The 27,762-nt window shown below is 42.8% G+C and overlaps 2 protein-coding genes and 1 long non-coding RNA gene across 13 annotated transcripts in view; 1 reads left to right on the top strand and 2 right to left on the bottom strand.

Moving 5' to 3' along the window:
- The window catches only part of IARS1 (isoleucyl-tRNA synthetase 1), a 79,409-nt gene extending 75,812 nt beyond the window's left edge, over nt 1-3,597 (bottom strand). Inside the window, exon 1 of the mRNA XM_001491121.7 lies at nt 337-3,597. Within this exon, the coding sequence (XP_001491171.3) occupies nt 337-908 (572 nt within the window). The 5' untranslated portion in view covers nt 909-3,597. The remainder of the gene's footprint in view (nt 1-336) is intronic.
- Nucleotides 560-10,582, top strand: LOC111770234 (uncharacterized). The gene is made up of 3 exons (XR_002803367.2): nt 560-1,061; nt 9,898-10,028; nt 10,307-10,582. It is a non-coding gene; the product is annotated as an uncharacterized lncRNA (long non-coding RNA).
- On the bottom strand, nt 3,701-27,762 carry NOL8 (nucleolar protein 8). 11 transcript variants are annotated; one of them, XM_070248178.1, is made up of 17 exons: nt 27,427-27,762; nt 26,250-26,419; nt 25,629-25,691; nt 24,136-24,214; nt 22,612-22,747; nt 22,027-22,095; nt 18,504-20,357; nt 16,998-17,111; nt 16,391-16,513; nt 16,015-16,105; nt 12,866-13,004; nt 12,064-12,141; nt 7,593-7,864; nt 5,986-6,112; nt 5,340-5,410; nt 4,679-4,758; nt 3,701-4,080 (listed from the first exon to the last, which is right to left on the bottom strand). In XM_070248178.1, exons 2-17 carry the CDS (start codon nt 26,386-26,388, stop codon nt 4,027-4,029), a joined length of 3,489 nt encoding a protein of 1,162 aa, XP_070104279.1. In that variant the 5' UTR covers nt 26,389-26,419; nt 27,427-27,762; the 3' UTR covers nt 3,701-4,026. The 11 variants fall into 11 exon arrangements, with proteins under 11 accessions (XP_070104279.1, XP_023483396.2, XP_023483389.2 ...); XM_023627628.2 differs by having other exon boundaries at nt 26,250-26,416; XM_023627621.2 differs by having other exon boundaries at nt 26,250-26,416; nt 26,698-27,596.

Below are 27,762 nucleotides of genomic sequence, written 5' to 3'. Positions count from 1 at the left end.
AGCGCCCCTCCATGCGGGCCTAGGACCTGGTTTGTTCTTCCATGTAATTCCGCCCACCTTCTGAGCTTCTCCAACAGGCTCCCTCACCCCAGATTCTCACCACCGCCCACGGTTCGAGCGCTACCACCACCCCAGTCTAAGCTGAGGCACCTCCAGGGCTGCAGGACGGGGCATAACGGGGGCGGGGGGGGGGGCCTGAGGGCAGGACGGGGTGAGCTGTGGGTCCCGGGGGCAGGACGGGGTGACCTGAGGCTCCCAGGGAAGGAGGAGGTGACTTCAGGGGACCGCAGTCAGGACGGGGTGACCCGAGGACCCTGCAGGCAGGGTGGAGCGTACCTGAGGGTCTCCCGGACCGTGGCACGTGGGAAACAGCAGCGTCCACGCCGCGTCCCGGCGGGGGAGTGATGCAATGCCCTGACAGCGCGCAGCCAGGAGGGAGGTGCCGGGACGCACGGGCCAATCAGCACGCGCCGCCGACACCCACCAACAAGCAGAGTGCCGATTGGCCGCTCGTACCGGCCACGCCCGCGGGCCGTGCCGCGGTGCGTGCCGGGAAGGCGTCCGCGGGGCTCCGGGCCGGCGAAGGTGTGGCGGCGCTCCGTGTCCTGGGCGCTGCGTCCTGCCTGAGTCGAATCTAGCGACGTGGCCCCGGGACTCACGTTGCGGAGCCGCGAGCGGGCGGTCCTCGGCTGCGCTCCTCGGCGACAGGCCCGGGAGTGGCCCACGCTCGGGCTGTTTCCGGTGCGGCGGGCCCTGACCGTCACCCCGGAGTCTGCAGGGAGGCAGGCCCGGGCCGCACGCCAGGACCGCGGGGCTCTGGACCGGCGCTGTACCAGCGTGCGGGCGGCCCTGCCGCGCGCTGACTCCCGCCCGCCTGCCTGCAGAGCCCTAGCTCCGTCCCTGCACATCGGCCGAGAGGAGCCGCAGCGCGCGGTCGGCGGTGCTCGGGGAAGCCTCCCGTTGTCTTTCAGGGCCACCCGGGGAGCTCTCCTGGATTTTACTGCAGAAAGTACGGTAAAGGGCCATGTGGAGAGAGAAAAGAGAAACGAAGGAGGTGCTGAGTAAGCACTTTAAAATTACTGTTTCCTGTAGTGAAGACAAAATTAGTTTGCTTATTTATCTGCTTACTTAGCACTGCTGTGTATCTGCCTGGCGCCCTCCAGATGTGCATTCATTCAGTACTCATTTATGGTCTAGGAACAAGTGTCAGGAGTTAGAGGAAGGGGTTTCATGTCCTGTTTCTAAGGGGTAACTCTCCATTCAATAACTTAATTCACTTGAACATATATTTAGTAGTTGTGTATCTTCAGCTTATTAACTGGAAGTACTTGGCATGTGTTTTAAGTTTTGCATTCCTCAAGTTGCCACCTTGTTCAGGTAGTTCACTTTTATCATTTGTCCAGACAGTCCAAAGTAGACCAGGAGAGCTCCCAGACACGTGTCCACGGAAAAAAGGTGGAGATGACAGGTCTGATTATTTAAAAACTGGACTGAGAAACATTTTATGGTACTGTTGGAAGGTATGGGAAGACTAAATCTAGAAAAAAGTTGAGGAGTGAAAAGAAGAGATTTTAGGAAAAGTTAAATGTGGTCAAAATATATAGTTGGATTAAAGAGCTGGATCCTCATTTTCACAGTAGGAAGTCATTAGGTAATGTCTAAAAGTGAAAAACCAAGAAATCAAGCATAAGCATATTGGGTAGAAATATGGAGATAAGTATCAGAGGAAACAGAATTATTGAAGGTGATTGTATCTGCAGAGCAGGAATGGGGATGGGCAAGGTTGCCTGATGTCATTTATTTGTCTGCTTTGGAGATGAAGGGTGTGACATTTAAAGGTGGCCACAAGTTCTTTGACACTCCTCCCACGACTGAGACGTGAGTCTGTGTACGCTCCCTGGGAGTCTGGGTGGGCTCAGCCGTGAGAGACTGACAGCATGAAACCTAGTTGCTATGCTGTGAGGAAACCCATGGACAGGCACTGAGTGAGCAAGCCATCTTAGAAGTGGTTCTCCCGGCTGGCCCCATGGCCGAGTGGTTAAGTCAGCGCGCTCTGCTTCGGTGGCCCAGGGTTTCACTGGTTCAGATCCTGGGTGTGGACCTGCCACTGCTCATCAAGCCATGCTGAGGCAGCATCCCACATAGAAGAACTAGAAAGACTGCAACTAGAATATACAACTGTGTACAGGGGGGTGTGGGGAGAAGAAAAAAAAAGAGAGAAAGACTGGCAACAGATGTTAGCTCAGGGCCAATCTTTAGAAAAAAGAAGTGGATCCCCAAGACTTAGAAGCAACTTAAGTGCCCATCAGCAGATGAATGAAGATGTGGTATACATACACACACACGAGAATACTACTTAGCTATAAAAAAGATGAAAGTTTGCCATTTGCAACGTGGACGGACCTTGGTGGTAGTATGCTCAGTGAAGTCAGTCACACAGAGAAAGGCCATTACAAGACAATTGTATGATTTCACTCACACGTGGAAGATAAACAAAGACACACAAAGATACGGAGAACAGACTGGTGGTTACCAGAGGGGAATGGAGCAGGGAGAGGGTGAAAGGAGTAAAGGGGCACATGTGTACAGCGATGGATAATGACTAAACTTTTGGTGGTGAACATGATGCAGTCTATACAAAAGTCAAATTTTGATGATGATGTACAGCTGAAGTTTATATAATGTTCTAAACCAATGTGACCGCAATAAAAAATAAAATTAAAAAAATAAAAAGAAGTGGATTCTCTAGCCCTGGCTGAGCTACTCCAATGACACTACATGGAGTAGAGATGAGCAGACCCTACTGAGTCCTGACCAAACTGCTTATTTGTGAGCAAAATAAGTGATTGTTACTGGGATGGCTTGTTATACAGCAACAGATGAGAAGGTATAAATGTAATCTACATCAAGAAAAGGTGGAACATTTGGACTATTTGTCCTGCTGAGTGGTTCCATTCTCCATGAAGCCTGAAGTCTTGAAAACAGAAATCCCAAATGACTCTTCAGTTACTTAGTCCCTTGGACCCTGTTTATTCAAAAATGTGTGTCCTGAGCACCTACTGTGCGCTAGACACAGTTCTAGGCAGTTGGGACATAACTGGTTAAGAAACCAGATGACATCCCAGCCCTCATAGTTTATATTTGATCAAGATGTACATCAATAAATAATTTCAGATACACACATTGTAGCTCAATGATATTCCCTTGCGTCTGTATAACACAATTTTGTACAGAGCCCAGTCTGATAGGAGGCTATATATCTGTCTTGAATCCTAACCAGGTTGATTTAATGAAGTATTAAATCTGCTTCCCTATCTGGACTCAGGGTCCGGACTTCTAACTGTGACTACATATCTGTCAGACACTTGGCTTTTTTCATAGGCCTCTGGTCTGACGAGAAGTTTGGGATTGACAGGTCTGCCTCCATCAATTTCTGGAGGCCAAGGACAGGAAAACTGCATTTGGCATTCTTTTCTGGTCCTCACAGAATTCACCTATGATGCTGGTCTGAAATGTCCTGCATTTCAGTTGGCTCTTCACCAGAACACAAGTACGGAACTTAGGGCTGACTTACATTCAACCTTGTAAACAAAAATGAAAAAATGGAGGTGAGGTATATTTGGTACAATCAGAAATAAATATTTCAAGTAGTCTATAATTCACACAAAGGATAACTTGGAAAATAAAAGTGCTCTGACCATATATTTTAAAAGGCTTTATGTAAACCTTGCATCAGAAGATGCCAATTAGTAACTGAGGATGGAAGGCACAGAGATTATATACAAAAGTATTTTGAGGGACTATCTTGTGCTTCATTTAAAAAAAAGTTCAGTTTAATTTTTTGAAGTAATTGCTTAGGAAGACAGACAGAGGAAATCCATAGAAAAAGACAGCAACCAGAATGGAGTATCCACCAGCCAGATTCTGAACAGTCCTTCACTCTGATTGTTCTTTCTCAGCTAAAATTTTCTGGATCATTCAATTTCCATGGTGAGCGTTGTTCACATTCCATATCAATACTGACACTTAGGATTTTGGTTTCACTCTCCTTTTGGCATCTTTATGTTTCTTCTGACAATCCTAGAAAAATAGAATATCAAAAGCTCTTACATGCCACAACTAGAAGGACCCACAACTAAAAAATACAGAGCTATGTACCAGGGGGCTTTGGGGAGAAAAAGGAAAAATAAAATGTTTAAAAAAAAAGTCTTTGTTTAAAATAAATATAAATCATTTTCAAGGTGTTAAGTATCTATAAAGTAAAATTTAGGTTATTCAGTGTCAGGGCTGTGGAAGCCATTTTGGAAATACTCACTTGGAATGAACAGGGAACACTCCAACTTTTGGCTTTTAAATGTTTACAATTGAAACTGTAATTCAGTCTTTCAATCTCACGACTTCCTATTACTTACTGAGCATGGCTGGGACTTGGACCAGTCATTCAGTGGTGTCTCTCTTCAGCCTCCTCACCTGCACCATGTGCGGGTTCAATTAGACAATCTCTAAGTTCCCTTCCAGCACTATGATTCTGAGTGTTTAAATCATGTTCTCAGTTGTGATCCTTTCTGTCTTGAGTTTTACACTTTATTCCCATATTCTTACACCACACAAATATTAACACAAAGATAACACTATATCTATTTTAGGGGACAATCAATATGGAGATAAAATTGCTCACCATACGCAAGTTGTTTGTTCTGGCCTCCCAAGAACTACTGCTAATATTACTTCCCACTCCTCTCCAGAATAAGGCAGAACCTACCAGGGGAAAATCAAAAACAATGAGGCAGCAAATTACCAAAACAGACAATATTCTAGTGCTGGCATTATCAAGGTCTTCAAGTCTAGTGAAGACCTTTCCCCCCCCCAATTATTCTAATTTTCAAAAATATTTCATGTGTTTCTTACAGAATGAAAATGTACAACAGTTAGGACTCTACTGTTTATATTCCATTTACTGTTATGTAACTTGGTTTCTGTTTGTCTTAGGCTCTAGGAAATGAAGAGTTCACCAACAGCCCCAGAGTTTTCACATGAACTTTCAGGGTACTAAAAACTTAGGAGTTTTGTATGTGTAGCGTCTAAGAAAGTCCCTGGAACAGAACAAGCCCTTGATGATAATGAGTGGTGAGGGAGGGATAAGTGGGAGCTCTCCGTCCTCCAGAGCTTTACAAGTCAACAGGCATCAGTCTAAAAGGGGCTAACCCACATGACACTGCAAAGGGTCAGACGTTTCCCCAAACAGTTCTTACTTGGACGCATGTTGCTGTATCAGAATGCGCAGTGGTGAGAGCCCTACTATTACTGTTCTCTACCACTTAATCAAAAAATGGACTTACCGTGAAGTCTTTCATCATTCTTAGAGAAAAAGAAAAATCTAGTAGTCTCTTTCTCAGGTAATGATACTTCTCTGAAGTGAGAGAGAGAGAGAAAGATTAGTTGGTTAACTTCAATATTTAAGAAGAAATGTTTAGATTAAAAACATAAATGAACTATTCTTTAAATATATCTGCTCTGTGCTTTGCTCATTCTGCCCTGAGTTAAAGTGACCCCAACCCTCTCTCTAGTCAGCCTTCTCCTCTTCTACCTGAAGCTCAGGTAGCGAAGACTCCTTTAAGTACAAGCTCCATCCTCCCCAGACTGGCTGCTGTTACTTGCACCCACCACTGCTACCCCATCTGCCATTGTTTCCCGTGAGGACAGCCAGCCAGTGCAGCATCCTCTCTCCAGAGCAGGGGCTTCAGTGTCAGGTGCTCTCCTCCTTGTGCACAGTTACACGCCCCACCTAGAGCTCTCCGAATCTCAAGGGAAAGGAAACATGCTCCCCATTACAAAAAGGCTAGAGAACTCTCTAAAGGAGCTGAGAGAAGAAAATTAAGTTGTCTTGAGAAGATAAGCTTGGATACTTCCATAATATTTCTAAAGCATGTCTAACTCAGATTTTACAAATTATGAAATATACCTGCAGAGAAACAAATTACTTACCCAGGGCTGGGCTTTGTCTCATCTGTTTCTTCAGTAACATTGTCCTCTTCTGAACTGCTGTCTTGGAAACGAGGGGCTCCCTGCCAGGCAATCTTACCAGGCTTCAGTGTCTCAACACTATAGGTCTCTGTATTGTCATGACGACAAAAGATGACAGGACTGTGAACCACCAAGTATTTCTGAACACACACCTTTGATTATGTTCACCATGCACACATTTATCTAAATTTCCAATGTCTTAATCATTAATTTAAAATAGGTAGTATCTTTTCAGATTTTTCAATATTAATTGAGTTTTTTTTAGCATTCCTAGGGTGATCTGATAAGAAATACAGTAATACTACAAAAATATATAAAAACTAAAGGTTTATGAATGAGCAACATAGTTTAAAACAAACGAAATAAGTGTCGCACCTACTGCTAGCATGAGAAGCCTAAAATATAACACAATGCAGTGAAAACTGATTTCCCTCCTGCTTATTCATAAACAAGAAAAGGAACATGTTTATATTTTCAATTCCCAAAACCTCTGTCTAGAACTGCTGAAAAAGCTACTGCTATAAGATGTGGACAATCACGTCACGAGTTCCCCAAGTTTCCCAAGTACTTAAAGCTCATCTCCCAGGCTGCCAAGGAGTCTTAGCACTCGTTTCAAGGCCAATTCTCACACTTGGTTCTCAAAGTTAGAGATGAATTATAGTCACTATTCGTTATCATGCCAACTTCGTTCAACAGTGGAGGACTGACTCCAGTACTCAAATGGATAGCAGAGCAAGAGAATAAAGCAGAGCACAGCACAGGATCTACTGTTGTCTTTAGAACAATTTTTGAAAACTACTAGATTGTATCTCCTGTTGGAGTACCAAAGAGCTGGCATTTAATACTAATCAGCTAAACAAATGGATGCTATTTAACTGCTAGTCTTTAAAGTGGAATCCATTGTGGTAGGTGTGCATGTATTCTGCTATACAGGCACATCCTGCTTTTCACAGTGAACTTCCAGAAAAGCTGCACCTCCACCGTGAACACCAGGTGAGGAGCAGCCTCCTAGATAACAGGTGTTTCTAACTTTTGGCCCAGGTTGGCCTTCAGAAGTAAACCTACTGAAAGGAAATGCAAAATTGTACACAACGGTGTTTATATTGTCCTTTAGGTTCTGGCAAATCTCCAAGGATAAAGTATGAAACAACTGGCATATTGATGACAGCATATTTATATAAAGCCAGGGGCACCTATCTCTTGCCCCACCACACAGCACTGGCTTTCTGTAAGTCACAGCATCTCCAACTGCATAAGATACGAAGCTATTTAAATATATGACTTCCATGCTTCTTCAGGACTATTTCTACTCAACAGAAGAAGGGATGCCGCACGTTATTCTCTGGCTTCCCTTCACACGGCAGCTAGCTAGACATCTCCCTTAAATGCAACAATACTTTTTAAACACAGCTCCAGTCATGTGTTTATCGTCACATAATACTGAACCTCATAATGTTTATCTAGGTTGAAGACAGAATCCCTTCAGCTAATGTTAAATTATTACACTTAATGCAAACTCAGTCAATTAAGTTCAAACTGCCTGAAATGAAAATTTTTTTAAAAAGTACCTTCCTTTACATCTTTAGAGTCTGCATCAAAAAAGGAGAAAGTGAATCCACCGGGCTGTTCAGCCCCAGTGGTCAGAGCTGCAGGGTCATGGACTTCCTCAGGCTTCTCCCCACCACAGTCCTCGTTCCAGGGCACGGCATCCTCCTTTGCACTGGCATCTTTTGTAGTTTGGAATATGTCTTTTAAATCCGTAGCAATGTTATAATACATTTCTTTAGACACTTCAGGTAGCTTCTCAGTTTCCTCCCTTTTCTTCTTCCGTTTTGCTTTACTGCATTGACATATACAGACGTGCAACACAAAGAAACATTCAATTTTGGGAAAATATCCAGAAATCAGGAAAGGAAAAACACTGTGGATAACTTTAATTCCATCCTTTCAACAACCAAGAGGATCCAAGAGGATTTATATAACTTCTCAAAAAAGGAGAATCATGGGGCTGGCCCAGTGGCATAGTGGTTAAGTTTGTGTGCTCTGGTCTGGCAGCCTGGGGTTTGCAGGGTCAGATCCCAGGTGCGGACGTACACATTGCTCATCAAGCCATGCTGTGGCAGCATCCCACATAGAAAATAGAGAAAGACTAGTATGGATTTTAGCTCAGCACCAATCATCCTCACCAAAAAAAGAAAAAAATAGGAGAATCTTGACCAAAAAGCTTTTTATACACAAAACTATGTCAAACAGCTCTGAATACTAAACATAAACCATATTCTCCTATCTTACCCTCTGAATTATATTTCAGAAATTACACCTAAGATATTAGCTTTAAGTAAGAAAATCATTTAATTGCAATGACCCTCAGCTTCCTCTTCTACAAAATGAACATGTTAAACCAGATGACTTCTAAGAACTTTTCAAATTCTAAAGTTCTGTGAATTTTATGAAACTGGCATAAAAAGACTTAGTTATAATTCACTCTTAGAAATGAATTATAAACATGCTAAGTCTAGTCTGTTTTGGAATGAAATTTTTATATTTTTATGTTACCATGCTCTATATTTAGGATTATGTTTTCTTCTTTGATCTTAGATGAAAAACTACATGGCAGTTTCCAATATCAAGTTTTTAGCTAATAAAAGATTAAAATCCTTTTTCCTACTAGAGTCCACTCCATAGATTATGAATAATATCAGGCTAAAGTTCTAACTGTATTACTTAAAGTAATAAGTAACAAGATACCCTAAATGATCATCTTATTGGTGGAGGCTACCTCACAGGGAAAAACTTTTAACACTTCATTAAATAAACCAACTTGGTTAGTATTTAAGAGAGATATGCCTCCTATGAAACCAAGCCTATAAGGCAAATGACATGAAATTTAAGAAATGGTTTTTAAGTAAAGATCAAATCTAAGACTCTCAGGAAAACAAGGTCTAAAGCAGGTATTGGCAAACGACGGCCCACGGGCCGAAGCCAGGCTTCTGCCTATTTATGTATAGACTGCAAGTTAAGAATATTTTTTATAGCTTGAAGTGGTTGGAGAAAATAACAAGATGATTTCATGACATGCAGAAATTATAGGAAATGCAATTTCAGCGTCCTGCTAATAGTTTTACTGGAACACAGCCTCCCTCATTCATTTACGCGTTGTCTATGGCTACTTTTCTGCTACAAAGGCAGAGTGGAGTCATTGCGGCAGACTCCATCTGGCCTGCAAAGCCAAATGTATTTATTATCTGACCCTTAACAGAAAAATTTATAGACCCCAGTCTAAATATAAAACAAAAGCCTTCAAGACCCTTGATATAGCTCAGAAACTTCAATTGCTCAAATAGGGCTTCTAAGGAGTTTAAAGATATTCTTTCTCAGCAGTCTCATAGAAGCCCACAGTAAAAAATGGCTTATCTCAAAATGATTTGTGGGTTTGGCTTTTGTCTAATGGAGTGAACCCCAAAAAGATTCACAGAAGACTCACAAAGATTTTAAGAGAATTATATTAACAGAAACACCACTAGTTTGAACTGATATAATGAGACAGTGCACAGTGAAGAGGCTTTTGAACTCCTACATTCCTACAAGCAAAAAGCAGGAACATTACTCAGCTGCAAACACATGCTACCGTTCGTGGAAAAGGAAGGATGATCCAAAAGGCAGAGTCAAGAATCATGGAGAATTATTTCTAGGCCCTCAGTTCTAAACAGAGAGCTCCCAGCAGTTACCTGTCTAGAGTTCAGAGCTACTACGGAGCAGGGACTCCTCTGTGCCTCTTGTCTTCCTCTGCTGAACAGCAGTGCTTACGGTGGATATCCTATCCTTGTTCCAACACTGTTTGTTGGAGGAGGGGATGAAAACTAGTCTCTTCAGTTCACAGGTCTTCTGATCAAAAAAACCTGCACAGGTGCTGTACTCAAGGAACTACAGCAGACAAGCCTCATGTGTACCTAGATCTGATCTGGACGACAAGATCCTGGGTTTTGGACTGATATTGTAAAGAGGTGAGACTTCTGGGGAGTCTAGGGAAGGCGTGAGCAAATTCTGCATGTGGCAGGAATAGGAACAATTTGTGGCCAGAGGCCAGATTGTGGTGGCTTTACTATGTCCAGATTCCTCAATACTTCTCCCTTTAAGAGGTGGCACTTAACCCCACCTTCAAAATATGGGTTGGACTCAGCGACTTGTTTCAAGAAAATGAAATAAGGCAGATGTGTCAGTGTGTGACTTCTAAGACTAGGTCATAAAATACACTGTGGCTTCCTCCTCCTTTCTCTTTTAGGTCACTTGCTCTGGGGGAAGCTGGCTGCCAGGTTATAAGGGCACTTAAGTAGCCTAATACAGAGGCCAACACAGTGAGGGACCAGCCAACAGCCATGTGAGTGACCCATCTTGGAAGGACATCACCCAGACTCAGCCAAACCTTTCAGAGACTAAGCCCCTGGCAACATTTTGACTGCAACCTCTCCAGAGACCCTGGCCAGAACCATTTAAAGAAGCTGTTCCCAAATTCTTAACTCACAGAAACTTTGAGACAATAAACGTTTGTGGTTTTAAAGAGGCTAAGTCTTGGATAATCTGCTATGCAGCAACAGACAGCCACTACACCCTAGATATAAGTAAAAACAAATCTAATATATAAAATATCCCCCACTTATGTACTGTGTTCAATGTGCATTATCTGAAACAACATAAAAATTTTACACTGCGGGAAATATTTATGTTACGTCTACCTTGGTCTGATATGTGATTCTTTTTAAAAGAAAACTTTAATTTTGGAACAATTTTAGATTTACAGAAGAGTTGCAAAGATAGTACAGCATTCCCAAACAAACTTCACCTAGTTTCCCCAACGGTAGCATTTTATATAACTATGATGCAATTCTAAACACTAAAAGATTAACATCGGTATGTTACTATTGACTAAACTCAAACTTTATTCTCATTTCATCAGTTTCTCTACAAAAGTGTCTTTTTTGTTCTAGGATCTAATTCATGATACTTGCCTTTGTGATTTTTTTTTTTGAGGAAGATTGTTGCTGAGCTAATATCTGTGCCAATCTTCCTCTACTTTATGTGGGATGCTGCCACAGTATGGCTTGACAAGTGGCACTAGGTCCGCGCCTGGGATCCGAACCTGCGAACCCTGGGCCACTGAAGTGGAGCACATGAACTTAACCACTATACCACCAAGCCAGCCCTGCCTTTGTGATTTTAACAGTAGGAAAATGAAGGAATTAAACCAGCCAAGTTACTCGTTGCTTGATATATTCGCCATATTCATCAAAATGACAGCACATCTATACATAGGAAATAGAAGCTCCCAACACACTAGAGGTGTAGCGATTGAATGGTTGCCCCAGAAAGATGTCTGGTCCCTAATTCCTGGAACCTGTGAATAGTACCTTTTGTATTTGGAAAAAGGGTCTTTGCAGAGTAATTAAGTTAAGGACCTTACAGCCAATTATCCAGGATGATCCAGGTAGCCCCTAATGCAATCACAAGTGTTTGTGATTATACAATACAAACAAAGAAAGAGACACACAGAAAAGAGGAGGCCCTATGAAGATGGAGGCAGAGATTAGAGTGATGCAGCCACAAGCCAAGGTGTACCTTGAACTGCCAGCAGCCATCTGAAGCTAAGAGGGAGGCGTGAAATGGATTTTCCCTCTGAACCTCCAGGGGAACACAGTCCTTTCAAAAACCTTCATTTCAGACTCCTAGCCTCCAGAACTGTGAGAATTTTTGTGGTTTTAAGCTACCAAGTCTGGTAATTTGTTACAGCAGCCACAAGAAACTAATACAGGTAGGAGGCACCATCCTAGAGCACATACCGTCATTTACATGCATGAGCTCCTTTGTCAAAGGGAAGACCCTCTCTGCCACGTCTAATTCCACTCTGACTTTTCCCTCCCTTGGTCTTAAACTAAATGCAGTGTCGACCAATGGATGGGATATTGGTTACTACCTACTGTTCTCCTTGTCTGAAATGAGATTAATTCATCTGATCCTGCTACTAAAAGAAGTGGCTTGATTTACCTTTCTTTTGGTTTATCATCTCTCTTTCTTTCATAAGTGGCATGGTCATGCCGTGTTGGATCATAACGTATGATGTCCCTATGTAAAAAAAGGAGAGTGATAAGTTGAAACAGATAAATCAGCACAATAATACAAAAAATTAACAGCAAATTATAATTCAACACCACGGTGATTCCAATTTTTGAGCAAGATAAATCTACACAATATCAAAGAGTATCAGGAGCTTGTTAGAAACCACTGTATTTAAATTACCTAGTATTAAGTTTCCCTGGGTTTTTTTATACTTACATAGTTTTTTAATACTAAAAGTTATTTTAAGCATACTAAAGTATATAGAGATAAAATGATATACTTTTGGATTTGTATAACATGTTTCAGTGGGGAAAGCAGGGCAAGTGAGGAAAGGTGTAGAAGAGGAGACTGGTCACATGCTGGTATGGTAGAAGCTGGGCGATGGTACAGGGGTTTCACTACACTGGTCTCCCTAAATTATGCTTAAAATTTTCCGTAAGAAACAGTTACATTTATGTAGTTTTACAGTTAAATTTAAGCCACTGTCAAACTGTTTCACTAATGGAAGCAATGCTGCTATGACATCTAAGTACATAAAGACAGAAATAATTTAAGATTCATTTCTTGAAGTAAATCTTTGGGTCAAAGGTAAATATATTTTTAAGAGTCTGATACACATGGCCAACTGCCCTCCCCAGGAAGTTTAAAATGGCCTAATTTTAAACTGAGTTCAAGAAGGCATTTATAGCAAAGGAAAACAAGATGGAATGGGATAGAACATAAACCATACTTAAATTTCTTAGCAGCTACCGATCCTTTGCTCACAGAATTGCTGAAGTTGATGTGCAAAACACTCTGCACAACATTTAGGGCTTTCAACTTCTCTGCAGCAAGCTCTTCTTCCTCGGCAGTTTTCTTTTCATTTATCTCTTAGAGGGAAAAGGATAATTAGTGATCTCTTGGCAAACATAACTTGAGAAGTCTCAATCATCAAATATCTATCAATCACCCAAACATATGCAAAGCACACTAAGATAGGAAGATGAAAAGTAAAGCCTAATTTTGCTAACCTCCCTATTTTCAGGACCCTCAACGCCACAGTGAATTCAGAAATTGCATGACCAGCAAACAAAAAGTTCCACTTCTGTTTGCAATTATGAAAATCAAATCTGGATTTAACGGCTTTCAGCATAAAGTCTAAAAGTTTTTTAGGGTAAAGACTGGCAAACATAGAGCAAGATAGTTACAAAGCTAAAGTGATTACAGACTCTTCGATTTTTTTAAATTCTAAAAATGTAATCTAAATTACATGTAAATCCAAAAATGAAAGATAGTGAAAGATGGTAATTTTAATGATTATTAATATGTTAGTAGATAGTTGTTTCAGCCTTTGATTCAGTAATAAATACATCAGGAAGAGAGTCATAGGCCCTCCACACAGGGGCATCATGGAACCGTATAAGCTGTTATCTTCAACTACTAGAAACAGACAAATATGAGAGAACAAAGTTAAACAGCTACTTTGGATTATAGACAGAAATACAAAAGAAGTCTAATCCTTAAAGACCCTTTCAACCTCCTTGAGGATATAAACAACCAAGTAACAGAAACTAGAACAAGACGCTGATTTGAGTAAGTTCTGTACAGTGATGCCTCCAAAGTTTCTAAAAGTTCCAAGGAGGCAGAGATTATGTTCAACTGGATCAAGAAATGCTTTATAAACAGGCAGAATCTAAGGCAGGAGAGACAAAGTGGCTGCCTAGGGGTAGAAGGAGGGCATGCCAGGTGTAGGAAACAAAATGAACAGATATATTGAAGCAAGAAAGTGCAAAGAGTTTGCACTGCATTAGGTTGAACCACATGAAACTGCTAATATTCAACAACTTTTGACTCTGAAAAGCAGCATTTCAATTTCAACTTCATAATGACCATTAGGAAGTAGAACACAATGCTGGAAAGGGCTCAAGGTGTTTGTAGGCTGGCCACACCACTTATTTTGCAGGACAGTCTCCTCAATTCACAAAAGATTGTGCCTGAAAAGCTGGAAAGGAAAAAAACAAGGCAGAGGTTCTCTGTCTGCCCTGAGAATGGAAGTGCCATCCAGAGAAACAGAAGGGCCCAGAGGAGCTGAGGAGGTCGGCTTGGGACTTGCTGAGACCTCCTTGTTCTCACAGGAACGTCTCTGAGAAATAACGATCAGGCATTGAGAAAAGAACAGGTGGGAGCTCAGCACAACAGTCAGGAGCAAAGACGGCCCAAATCTGGAAAACACTCATGTCCAAGAGACAGCCAAAGCCACAAGGACTGACAGAAACTTGGGAGAGCCTACATCTGTAGGCAAAGGGAAAATGAGGAACCAAGAATTAAGAAGAAAATAAGGAAGTTATGGTGCAATGGAAGCAAAGGGAAGAGAACCTTTCAAGAGGAAGTGGCTAACAGTGACAAATGCTACCAGCAGACTGAAGAGCTCAAAGCTTAAGAAAATGCCACTGCATTTGGTGAAGTGGTTGTTCACAGCTTTGAGGGGACACATACCAGAAGAGTTGTAAGGAGACAGACAAAAGTGGCAGAAGCTACGAAAGTATCCTCTAAATGCGGCTTCTAAATGCGGGCTATTCCCAAGGTTCTGCCATTCCTGTTTTCAACATGGAATTCTGAGTGAGAAGCTCAGAAACGTAAGCTTCTTATGGGTGTGGACCCTGGAGAATTTTCTCTCTCAACCCTGGTTTCCAGAAAAGTGTAATACACGTAATAATCATCTCAAAGAATTGAGTCAAATCAGAGATTGTGTTCAATACAAAGCCAACTGCTTCTGAGTTTATTTTTATTTTTCAAGTTTAGAACTGAAAAACAGACTGGAGTAGCACCTTGAAAACTGACAGGGTTGAAGAAATGGCTTTTTGGGGACCTGAGACCTAACCATGTCTGTAGAAACAGGAAGGAGTTAGAAGGAAAGGGCAGGATGAAGAGATGCACATGAGAAAGGGGAGAACAGGAGGTATGAATGGGGGGAGTGAGATGCAGATTAGATGAACTCAGGAAGGACAGGAAAAGGAGTAAGGACAGAAGTTCTGAGATTGGAGAGGGAAGGAGGGAGCTCACTCGAGGTGGCCGTCCTCTTGGTCAAGTAGGAGGTGTGGTCTTTCAAAAAGGATAAGAGTAGGTCTTATAAGGAAGTTTGGAACCAAGGCTGTGAAAAAAGCTTTAGGAAGTAAAAAGGAACAGAATTAGTATGCTTCTGATAGCATCACTACTATAAGATACATTCAAATAAGGATGAATTCAAGTAGAATGGCTTTCAACGGTACAGGGCTTTTAAAAACCTGCACCTAGCACATAGAGCGGAGGGAAGATGAACACTCTTCCTTTTAGAAAGCCAGGTGAGAGTTAAATATCTTCCATGGCCTCACCCAGACCTGCCAATCTACTGCCAAGGAGGGACCTCGCCTTCTCTCTTATGCCAGGGAAGGGACAGAGGAAGGTGGTGCCTTTAGCGGAAATTATCTATTCCTGTCCTTTCTGGCAGTGTCAAGTAATTAAAATTTTCTAAATAAATTAATATGTATGAACAAACTCAAGGAGTATTAAGTAAGCTAAACATTGGATTGTAAGCTCTAAAATTCAATGTCTTGAGGTACAGTTTCTCTCTCTATATTTTTTGTTTCCTGAGGAAGATTAGCCCTGAGCTAACATCCGTGCCCATCTTCCTCTACTTTATATGTGGGACACCTACCACAGCATGGCTTGCCAAGCAGTGCCACGTCTGCACCTGGGATCCGAACCGGCGAACCCCAGGCCGCTGAAAAGCGGAACGTGCGCACTTAACCGCTGCGCCACTGGGCTGGCCCCCAGTTTCTGTATATCTTAAGTGAAGGAACTACATTTGGTAACTTCTCAGGGTCCCCCAGCTCTGACATCAGAATTGTTTGGACAATTTACCTTCCTGTTCCTCTTCACTGTCACTTTCTAGAAATCGGGAGTCCATGCGAAATCTGTCATCAGTGCCAAAGTGAGACTGCAAATGCATGAGCTGCACAGACAAAACACATACACAATTGATGACCATATTCCCAAGAAGTCACTTTGAAAGAAGGCCCTACAAGTGGATATCCCATGCCCTGAAATTCACTATATTAATGTTTGTATAACCTCAACTACCCTTGAACCAATGAGAGAGGGTCAAAGAGGACTCACTCCCAAAATAGACACCTAAACACTAAAGTGCAGGTCAAGGTCTGTCTGCATTCACCTAGATTTAAGGATGCTGTCGAAAAGTAAGGACACAATGCAGGTTTTATTTTCAGTCTTCACTAACCTTCTGTCCAGCTCTGCCCTCAAACTGAGGTTTAATTCTGAACCTGTTACTATCATCTTCGGAACCAGATTCCTCATCGTCGCTGCTGTCAAACAGCTTCCCAGATGCTCTACCCACGGACTCCTGTTACTCAGATGAAGACAAGACAGAAATGTTTATTAATAACTGATGCAATCAACATTTCCTTCAATATGTAATCTTCCCCCTCGTATTTAAGAAACAACAACCAAGGAGCATCTTCCAGGAAAGGATGAATGCTGGTTAGGATGGAAACTCCTGACTCTGTGATATATACTCGGCCTCTTGGGTCATGAATCCAGAGGCTCCCAAAGCAGCCTGGATGGGGGGTGGGGAACAGTTATTATGTGTGAGAACACCTTCTGCAGGGTTTCACTTTGCAGATGTGGGGAGAGATTCATGTGGGAGAAAATCTCCAAAGTCCCTGTAGTCTCCATGTGTGGTGGTCTGGGGAGTCCTGGGTCTCATCGTGGTTGCTGGAGGATTTTATGTTGAGCCTGGCAGTTGTGTGGAGGTCTTGGTATGCAACAGGTAGAAATGAATCTGCAAAGGTAGAAGAATGCCCACACGGGGATCCTGAACAACTTACTTTCACTGGTTCCATCCCCAGATGGCTTTGCTCCTGAGTGGATGCCTCCTCTGTTTCACTGTCACTGTCTGAACCAAAGATGATGTGTGTTGGCTTGTCCTCTGGATGACCATCCTAGAGCAGTTGTCAAAAGCATTACACCTTAACACAACCCTTCATCTCCTCCTCCTGCCAAATCTACTGCCCATCCTATTTTCTTATCTAGTGAATGCCAACATCATCCACTTGTTTCCCAAGATGGAAACTTATGACTTCTCTCTCTATATCCAGTTGATCACCAAGTTCCATCAACTGGATCTTCTTGGTATCTTTTAAATATGTTCCCACTGTCAGTGCCTTGCTTCTGGTTCATGACCTCCTACAGGCTGTCCCGGGTCCAGATCTGCCCCATTCGATTTGCTGTTCTCGTCACGGCCTGAACAACCTTTCCCAAACAGATGCTGGCAAACTGTTTCTGTCAAGGGCCAGAGAGTAAATATTTTAGGCTTTGCAGGCCACATATGGTTTCAGCCCTCCATTCTTCTTTTAAACCCTTTAAAAATGTAAAAACCATTCTTAGCTTGAAGGCTATACCAAAACAGGCCATAGGCCAGATGGCCTGCCAGCTGCAGTTTGCCTACTCCTGTTCCAATGTATAGCCAACTACTTCTCTTCCCCTTGGTTAAATTCTTCAGTGTTTTCACTGCCTTAAGAATAAAGTCCAACCTCGGTAGCCTCTTCACAACTTGCCCCTACTAATCTCTCTAGCCCCATTTCTTGCCACCTCATGCTATATACATTTTAGGAACACTGACTACAAATACTCACTTTTGGACAAACTGCTCCCTTAAAGAAGAATGCCTTTCTTCTCCCTTCCCACCCTCTTACTTCTGCCCAACCAGTTCCCACTGACCCTTTCACACCACACTCAGTTCAGGCTGAGGAAGCCCCTCCCCACATCCTCCTGCAGAGCTGGTGCTTCCGTGTGCTGCCAGGGCACACAGGCATACTGCTCTCTGCCTGTGGAACTAAACTGCGACCTTCTGCCCACTACACTATGACTCGATAACCACCTGAGGCACAGACCACAACCCTCATTCTATAAATCCAGCACTTACTGTGAAGGCCTGGAACCTCACATGTACCTAACGATTGTTCAGAAAATGAATAAAGGCTCATTATAGTAAACCTTGGTAAGACAGAAATCATTTGGCAAGTGATTTCTATGTAAATTCAGACATACTAAGATCTATCACTTAACTATACCAGTTATAGCTTCTAAAGGAAAGGAAATTATGAAAAAACTTTAGATAAAAACAAATTAAAAACATCTTTAGTAAGCAGAATCCAGTCTCACTTCTTTTGGGATATACTAAAGGTATAGGGTGATAAAGGCTTCTAACTCAAGGACACAAAACACAAAACTGGTGGGTGCCAAGTCACTGAGCTCTACAGGGGCATGCTATGCTCATGGTAAGAAGGGAGGACTGAGAGCGCTTGGTAGACCCACACTGAACACACACTCACCACGTTTGCCAGAGCATCGTGAACCAGCTGCTTTTGTGCTTCTCTTGCTTGCTGCCTCGCCGCTAAGGCTGCCAAACGCTTTTGATTGTCTTCAGCATGCTTATCCTTAGCATTAACACTGGATGGACTTTTAACAGAAAGTGCGGGGTCAGTTTTGCTTCCTTGAGTGTCCCTCCTGGAGGCGGCCTCAGGCCATGTCTCAGGGGCTGTGCGGCTGCTCAGATCTGGCCTCTTTCTGGAGCCCTCTCCTGTCTTTGCCGTCCTGTGGCAACAGTCTTCCTCAGAGCCTATCTTTGGAGTCTTTGCACCAAGACTTAAAGATTTCTTACCTGTTAATGGCAAAAGACTAGAAACAGGATTTCCACTTCTCTCTTCTGAACTGTTAGGGGACACCACCTTGTGATCCTGGCTCTTTTGAGGTTGAATATGGGTTGGATCATTTGCCGCCTTTGCATGTTGGAAAGGAGTCAGTTCACCTGATGAGCCATTAGCATACGGGGGCCCCAGTTCCATGAATATGCCACCAGGATCCTCAGGTTTCAAGCAATTCTGATCTTTAGTATTATTGTTAGAGGCAACGATCTCTTTCATGGATTTTTTCACTGATTCCTTTCCATAGAGACAGCCTATTCCCTTGAAAGCCTGGAATTTTGGCTTTAAGTTGTTTGCCTTTGGTTTCTGTTTTCCATGGGTGTTGTCTTCTTTTAAAAGGGAAGCCACAATCTCCCCAGGATGAATACACTGTCGACCTGTGTGGAGGCTACAGGGAGTCCTGCAGCTTTTGGAGGCCCTGTCACACTTGGTGGTGGTTTCCTGGCCATCGCTCTCAGTGTCTTCTTTTGGAGCCTCCAGGTCACTGCCAGCCAACTGTTCCAAATCACCTAAAGTGAGATTCACACGTGCACAGTTTCTCATCATGGCGTTATACTCCTCATCGTCTTCAGACTCAGGTGATTCTGATATAGAATCAGCATTTTCACTGCTACTAAAGTCGGACGGAGACTTACAACCAAGAGGCTTAACTTCTTGACTGATGGCTAGCTCTATGTTGGTTTTTCCTTTGTGTACTTTAATACGATCATCAGAAGGCTCATGGTTTTTTCTATTTTTCAAAGATTTCTTGTGTATAGACTTTTCCATTTGTGAAAATTCTGTACTGTTTTTGACCTTCCTGACATTTTTTTTCATTGCAATGATTTCATCTGTATCTCCTGAATCACAGTCACTATCATTTCTCAAAACATCTTCACTATCAAGGCAGGAGACATTATTTTTGATGCCTAAACCTGATAAAGAATGAAGTTTGTGAACATCTGATTTGAAATCATCCCTAACAACTTCAAAGTGATCATCTTCAGATTTATTTACTGAGGACCATATAGCTCTCTCTTTTTCCTCTCTTGCAATCATTAGTCTTAATTCATCTTCAGAATCGATATCATCATCAGACAAGTTATTTCTGTTCCTGGTGGTCTCCAAGCCAGAAGTCTGAAAAAATACATGTTTAAGTTTCTGGCTCTCAGAATCAGGTACCTGGGGTGATTTAGGCAGAGTAATGAGATCACAGGGTGTTTTCTGTGCTGCCTGTTGCTGTGTTGAGGATAGACTCTCCATTACCCTACTGGGTCTTAGTCTCACAGCCAGAGATGCAGTGGAACTCTCATCCTTCCGCACTGTTATCATCTTCTTGGGAGGGCTGTGAAAGTCAGAGAACTCTCCTCGCCGTTTCTTACTCATAGGATCATTTCCTCCTTCCAGTTCCCAAGTGAGGTTGGATATAGGGGTGGCATTTGTGAAATCCTCCCCTATCTTCTTTAAGTTGTGGCAGTATTTTGATGGATCATACTTTATGATGTTACCAAAAGTCAAGGAACAAAACAAAAATGCTAGGTTTTAGGAAAACCTATCAATCTGGTGAAGTAACAGGAATACTGTTTAACCCTCAGTTTCCTGTCAGACAAAACAAGGACTTCACTAGGTGACCACAGGGTCTTTGAAATTGAGTTTTCTATGCCATGTCCAGAGTTAAAACCAAGCACCATTAGTATTAATCAGAAGGAATTACTTGGGTTGTACATAAGTATTACAGCAAACTGATTCAGATTTTATTCTAGATACAGAGGCCCCAAGAATGTTTTCTGTAAATCCGAGAAATGCATCCACTGAGCTGATACTCTAAAGCAGAATACAGAGGGGAATCCACAGGAGTACAGCTAGACACTGCGCACCCTTGAGTCTCCAATTCTTTTGGCCATTCCTGCCTTCTTGATACTGACCCATCCTAACTCTGATTCTCCTAGCTCAGTAACATCCATTTTACATTCTACTCACTGTCTGTAGTACATTCTTTAGGTCTTTAACAGAAAGTTAGTAATTCTTTACCAGGCCTGTTATCCAGAAAGATTCTTGTTGATGTCAACATGCTGTGATGACAGTTGGCATTTGCTGATTTCCTAAAACGTGTAAATAGGCAAGTGTAAGTTGCTTCAAGCTATTACTCCTGAAAAGTCTCTGTTCATTTAGTATCTACTGAACACATGCCAAATATGTGAGGTGTGCCAGTGTCCACTGTCTCTCAGCTTCACACTGTCTGTCAATACCCTCCTCTTTGTTCAGTGGCTGCCACTAGTGGGAAGCCGGCACGTGGAGAGGAAGAAAGAAGTCAGTGTTTCCCTGATTTTAGTGCCACTGGCAAGGATAGTAGAAGCACCGGCTTTGGCCAGGGCTCCAGGGACCGCAGTGGCACAGTAGCTGTAAGCCATAAGAACATGCCCTTTCTGCTTCTCTAGCCCCAGGCTAGTGGTTTGCTGCAGTTATTAATCTCTGGACAACCTGACCATCATCAGCTTCTTGCTCCTCCAGCACTTTTAAACCTATTGCATGTATACATCTGCTCTGTTCGAAGTACCTGGAACTGCTTCTGCTTCCGACTGACACATGGTTGAAGCTACAGGATACCCAAGCCACACCCTCTGCCCACAAGTCCATGATGCTAGGAATCTGAACTCATGTCCTCAAGGGAACGGGCATCTGAATTTACTCATCCTGCATTCCATACTATTTCTCTACCCACCATTCTCCTGCCCGTCTACATACTTCAATCTACCATTTTCCTCTTTCCTATATTTTGTCTATGAATGTAAAACCTACCCCAATTCCTCCAAAGCCTTCTTTAACAAGGACCCTGTGTTCCCTCGCCCTACTTGAGCTCTTTTACCAATGGCTCTGAATCATGTCAAATGAAAGGAAGGACATATAAATTAAGATATGCTTCTTTGACAACCATTGTTTCTATCACTTACTTGCACAAAACCTTATCACATTCTCTCATTATTCTCTAACTGTCTCATACATGTAGGTGGGTAGGTCTTACCTTGCCTAGAAACTGGGAACATTAAAACTGTTAAACACCTAAACATTTACTGACAGAGGGAGGGAAATTCTAAAGGTAGGAAGTAAATTTCTCCAAGTATCAATCACTGTTAAATAACAGTTACTCTGAAAGGCCAATTTTGAAGGATATTTTACGTTTATGTTGATTCTTTAGGTGAAGGACAGGTAAGACTCTTCCAAATTTACTCACAACCCAATTCTAAAAGAAAAAAAAAGAATGTATTTACTATATATATCATAAATCTGAAAGATTAACCACTCTGCATAAATATAACTTTAAAAACATATAAACTCACAGTAGGCCATGATTACTTTTGGGTTTAATCTTCTGAAAATGAAACATGAGTCCTCAAAAAAGTGTATAAAGAAAGAAAAGAGAAAGAAAAAAAAATTGGGGCAGCTATCAATCCCATATAAACTATGTAGGATGCCACACAAAAACACCCGCCGTTAAGAAGGCAAACTTGGATCTGCCTGTATGTCTCGCCTTTGTCCCCTGGGAGACCTGCCTCCATTTGAGTTCCTGATTTCTCTTTGTAAATAAGGGGAAAACTGTGCTTACCCAAGGGCTGTAAGGCACTTTGAAGACTATAAGCACAGTACATTAACTGCTTCAAAGCAAGGGAAAAAAACAACTGCTTTAGACCTGTTGCCCAGGCTTACAGGGTCTCAAGAGTCAGTTCCTGGGCTAGTCAGGCCACCAGAGAAGACTCACTTTGTGACCTGGTACTTCTGTCCCAGGCACAGCTTTCACATGGAAATCCACCACTCCCATCTTCTCCAACAAGCTGGTGTTGCCTGTTCTTGATTTTTCCTTCTTTGCTTTCGCTTCTTCTCTCTCTTGGGCCAATCTGGATCAAAGAGAAAATATAAATAAAGGAGTAAAAATAACCAATCATGCTATTAACAGTGCATTCGGGGTTTGTTTTTTTTTTTTGATACTATAAAGCTGTTTAACTTTATAGTGATCGTTTAGGGTCTCTCAGTTTTTCCCTTTCAACTTATGCACTTTTGCATTTTATCTATCCTCAATCCCCTCACTGTTCTTCATGAGGAAGAGGTGTCTTTCAGAGCCCAATCTGCCAAGTCCCGATTACTTCTACCCTCATATTGAAGAGAATGCAGAATGCAATCTCAACCTTCTGATTCAAACTCCCCCACCTTATAAGTCAGACCTGGACAACTGCGCTCACCAGTCCTCACTGGCTTCTTCACCTCTCATCTGTCTCCTTTACGTTCCACCTTCCACAGACACTTCAAGGCAGCAGCACTGCATGCTCACCCTGCTCAGGACTGAGGCCTCAGTCCCTGTACATAGTAGGTACTGAAGCACTGCCGAATGAAAGTCCCATCACTAACCTGTTCACAGAGGCCCCCAGACGAAGAACAAAATCAAATTCTCACCTTTCTTACCAGACCACTCCCTCAAAACATGCCTCCAGTAGGCTGCCTGGCTCTTGTTTTAGACCTTAGTTTTCATTGTGCCATTTCCTTGGTCTAGAACAATCTTACTAACTCTCCTGGTCACTCCATCTATATATTCCTACAATGTTTCCTATTTTGAAAGCTCCCAAACTCATAATCTTTTCCCCCTAAGAATACCTTTAGAGATATTAATACTCTCTGACACTGCCTTGCTCTTAAATTGCTTGCATAATTAATCTTATCCCTCTCACACAGGGATTTCCTATTATCTTTATACCCTTGTATGACACTCACATTAATAGTCAAAATCAACATAAGCATTTGGTAGTGTCTATTAAAATTTTAAAGGTACATAACCCTATGACACACAAACTCCCTTTTCTAACATAAACCCCAGAGGAACCCTTGCACATATGCAGGAGCCATTCTCAAGGGTCATCTATTAAAGCATGCAAAAGTGGAAACAGTCTAAATGTCCATTCATGGGGGATGACCAACTACACAATGGTACAGCAATTTTCTGAAATAGTACTAAAGAAGGCGGAAGATCTACATCACCACAAATGGCTGTGTTAAAAAAGAGGAAATAGTACATATTTTTATAGTTTAAAACGTACATACATAAATACATCACATTATCTTTTTTTGTTGGGGTCTGGGGTCACAGTTAAGAGAAATTTTAGCTCTACTTGTAATGTTTGAATTTGCTAAGACTATAACAGCATATAACTTGATAGTTCCAAATCAATTAACTGTATAAAACCATCTTCAATATAAAGAAATAGGTTTTAAATCCATATAAAGCAAATCTTACCTGTGCAAAAAACTTTCTTTTGCTAGCTGAATTTGTAGTGTTCCACCCTTCCATTTTGTTTTATTTAAGACAGACATACCTATGAAGTAAAGAATTATTACCCAAGTACATGACAACACAATAACACATTTCAGCATGTGCCTTTAAAATTATTCAGTACCAAGAAACGTAGACTTCTTTATCACAAAGAAATACAGAGGAAATAGAATGAAGACAATGAGACCTGGAGAGAGGCCCAGGTACTGGTCTCATCTTGACCACTTACCAGAGTCCTTACACTCCCTACCTCCCAGTGTTACTGCAAGATTCGAATGAGGCAAATGCGTACAACGTAAAGCAAGATTTGTCTATCATTTGTTTATAAAGTAACATCAAGAACCTCTGGTGAATGGCTGACATCTACTTAATATTTCACTGTCATTTTCCATACCCAAACTATAAAACATTAATGTTATCTTTCTAGGGTGAATCAGAGGACACTGGAATCTTGCAGCACCTCACTTTATTACCTTATACTAATTATCACTACACTATCACTGTGTAACTTGCAAACAAATTAGGTGCAGGCAACTAAACTATGTCCCAACCGCTACGCCCTAGTAGTCGCTTTTTCTCAGTACCTGCTATAGGCTTCCTTAATAACAACCAGTAACTGACAGACGTTTCTATTGGAGATACAATGCTGAGTGTGAAGGTATTACTCAATTTAATCTTCACAGCAGTATTATGAGGCAAGCAACATCTGTGTCATACATCAGATAAGCAAACTGGGGCTTCGAAGTTTAAATTACTTGTTACAGGTCACACATCAGAGCTGATGTATTCTTAACCATAACTTGTTTGTCATATCTATTTTCTCACTGAACAACAGACTAAATCAATTTCTTTTGCAAATGAAATTGCAAAAGGCTGATGGCCCTATTTCTCAGTATGTTTCCTTCTCAGCATCTTTTGACTTTTCAGCTTCTAAATAACTAGGATATATTACTGCATCAGTGGCAGTATGGATTATCTCCCTTTCCTTCTTCACTGAAGACCCTCATTTTGCCCTCAGCTTTACTAAACTTATCGATGCAGAGTTCATAACTTCAAGGATAGGGTCTCCCAAGGGTACACTCTAAAGCCTTCCAACAGCATTTAGCGGTAAGAATTAGCTGCCCAAGAAATGAACATGGTGGGGGAGGGTGGGTGTGGCATAATATCTAGTAGGATATGTGTAACAGTCAGTTTCTATGAAAGTTTGGTCTCTTCTCCAAAATATTTGAGAATACCATATTTGAGCAAACCCACGAGCAATGTGCTACATGTCTGTTGACACCAAACGGTATGAACCTAAACCTGCTAGGTTGTAGAATACTGAAATTTCCTTGATCATGGTTGACCCTCTGGGAGATTTGAAGTGGCTGTTGAGGTTTAGATTTAGAATGAAGTTATTCCAAGTTTCACAGTGACACGAATTGGCAAAGAGTACAAAAAATACATGACAATCTTACATTTTTTCAGGTCTGCTTCTGCTACCCTGATGTTGATATATGCAAAAACTTTCTGTAGGTTTCCTAAAAAAAAGAATAAATTTATTTAAAGTCTCATCCGGAGAATAATGTAAAAAATTATTAAGTTTCTAAGTTTAAAAAATGAACTCTTGGAAACTTCCTCTTTCAAAGAAAAACCTTATTTAGTCTTCAGTGGATATAAAGATTGCACTTTTCTAAGCATGATAATCAAAGTGTTCCAAAAGAAAAGGGATAACAAAAAAACGTCAAGCAGCCAGGTAAGGAAACATTTTGACTGTCCGGATGTTAGTGGTATTTTACTCCATATGACACAATGAACATCAGAATGTTAACTCTGAAAACTGAAAGTTACAAGTTTTAGAAATCAGATATTTTGGAATTCAGATTTTTTTTTTATTTCACAAATGTAATTCTGAGCTAGCTCCACATCATCCCTAACACCTCTGGGGCATGGGGCCGGGGACACACAACAGTGTCCTGTAAGGAAACACAGGGCACTTTCAGCGTGCAGGACTAACATTCACCTCTGGGGGGGTTCTTTGTTACATGACACTTAACCTGAGTTATACACGCCTTTACCCAGAAGGATTATAAACTCACCTTGCTCATCTTTCCGTGCGATGATCTCCACATCAGACACTTCTCCAAATCTGCTGAACTGATTTCGTAGGTCTGCCTCGGAGATGTTTGCGCCAAGGCCACCCACAAAGAGGCGCTTGGTCTCTCTGTCAGCTTTCATGAAGGCTGGGGCACACACTCAGTGTGTTCTGCTGGGAAAAATAACTTTCTATGTACGGCGAAGACTTCTTTCCCTTAGTTTTTCTCAAATCTGAAAAAACCCCAACTCCTTTCCCTGAATCTTCCGCCAAATCTGTCGCCTGGACCTGTGTGTTTCACCTCCTATGGTACTGCTTCTAAATTTTATCTCTGGAGATCCTGGTCAAGCCCCACCTCCGCGTTCTCCAAGAACGCCCCTTGGAACGCACCTCTACACACAGACACGGGGACACGCGGACGCTCCCCTTACACGACCACGTACTGCACTCACCTCTCCTCCTCTACTCATCCGTGTTGCTGGGCGTTGTCCCTTACTCACTTTAACAAAGGCTGACGGGAACGCGATGTGGCCGGTTAACATGCTCAAGGACAAAAGCTCTCCATCCCGAAGCCCCTCGGACACGCGAGAAGCAGGCAGCGTTACAAGTGCACCAGTGTCACGACAGAGGAGCGGGCCCACCGCGCGCCAGCCTCGCCGCAAGCGGCAGCGCGACGCATCCCGCTTTTCAGAGAGGGGGTCGGTCACTTTTGTAGCGCCCTTCGGGGAGTCAGCGGCGAAGCCACGGTTCTAACCCGGACTTAGTTTCAGAACTGTGATCCCAACGCTACACGACGGAGATCATCGGATGGAGAAGACGCAGGAAAACGTCCCCCGGGGCCCGGGACCTGAGGCCCGCCAAGCGCTCTCCAGCACCCGCAGGCGCCGACGCCGCTCCCCGCGCGTCCCCAAGGGCCTGCAGCCTCCTCCCGCACGCGCCCCTAGAACGAGCCGGAGGCCCAGAGCACGGCCCACATCCTCCTGGTGGCCGCCCCCAATCTACACACCACAGCCTTGTTCCTCCCGCAGACCCGAGACGAGGAGGGAGCGAGGCGCCGCTGCTCACCACGCCGCGTCCAAAGCCAGGCCGCCTCCGCCCCAACTTCCAGTCACGTGTCCCACCAGGCACCGCCTCTCTTCCTCCCTACTTGACTTTCAGCCCCGACTCCTACGGTTCCGTACCCACACTCCGCTCCGAGGGCTCTTTAGCTTGTCTCCCGTCCTTTGGGAGCCTGCGATGCCTCCCCCACTCTGCCCTCAAGGTCCACCAAAGATCTCAAGCCCAAACTCCGGCATTCGTACCGCAGACGGTTATCAAACGGCATTCCTCGACCCGGGACTACGGCGGCGGAAGAGAGGCAGCGGAAGAAAAATAAAGAGGCCCCGGGTTCGCGTGGTCCCGAGCCCTCTTCGTGACGTCACGTCCGGGCTGCTCCAAGGCGCCACCAGCGCGGGGGGCGCGGCCGGCGCTCGGGCACCGGGCTGGCGCCGACCTGCTCTCTCCAAGCGCGGGGGCTT

This window comes from Equus caballus, chromosome 23, assembly GCF_041296265.1.
Source record: "Equus caballus isolate H_3958 breed thoroughbred chromosome 23, TB-T2T, whole genome shotgun sequence".
Taxonomy (NCBI): Eukaryota; Metazoa; Chordata; class Mammalia; order Perissodactyla; family Equidae; genus Equus; species Equus caballus.
Note: the sequence above shows the minus strand (reverse complement) of the source record. Positions and strands in the feature narration are given on the sequence as shown.

Coding starts and splice junctions, on each gene's coding strand:
- NOL8 (XM_070248178.1), bottom strand. CDS start 26,388: ATGAAAGCTGACAGAGAGACCAAGCGCCTCTTTGTGGGTGGCCTTGGC. Junction 20,358..22,026: donor AGAATCAACATAAACGTAAA/ATATCCTTCAAA, acceptor ACTTTTGGTAAC/ATCATAAAGTATGATCCATC. Junction 16,514..16,997: donor TGGGGATGGAACCAGTGAAA/GTAAGTTGTTCA, acceptor TCTGAGTAACAG/GAGTCCGTGGGTAGAGCATC.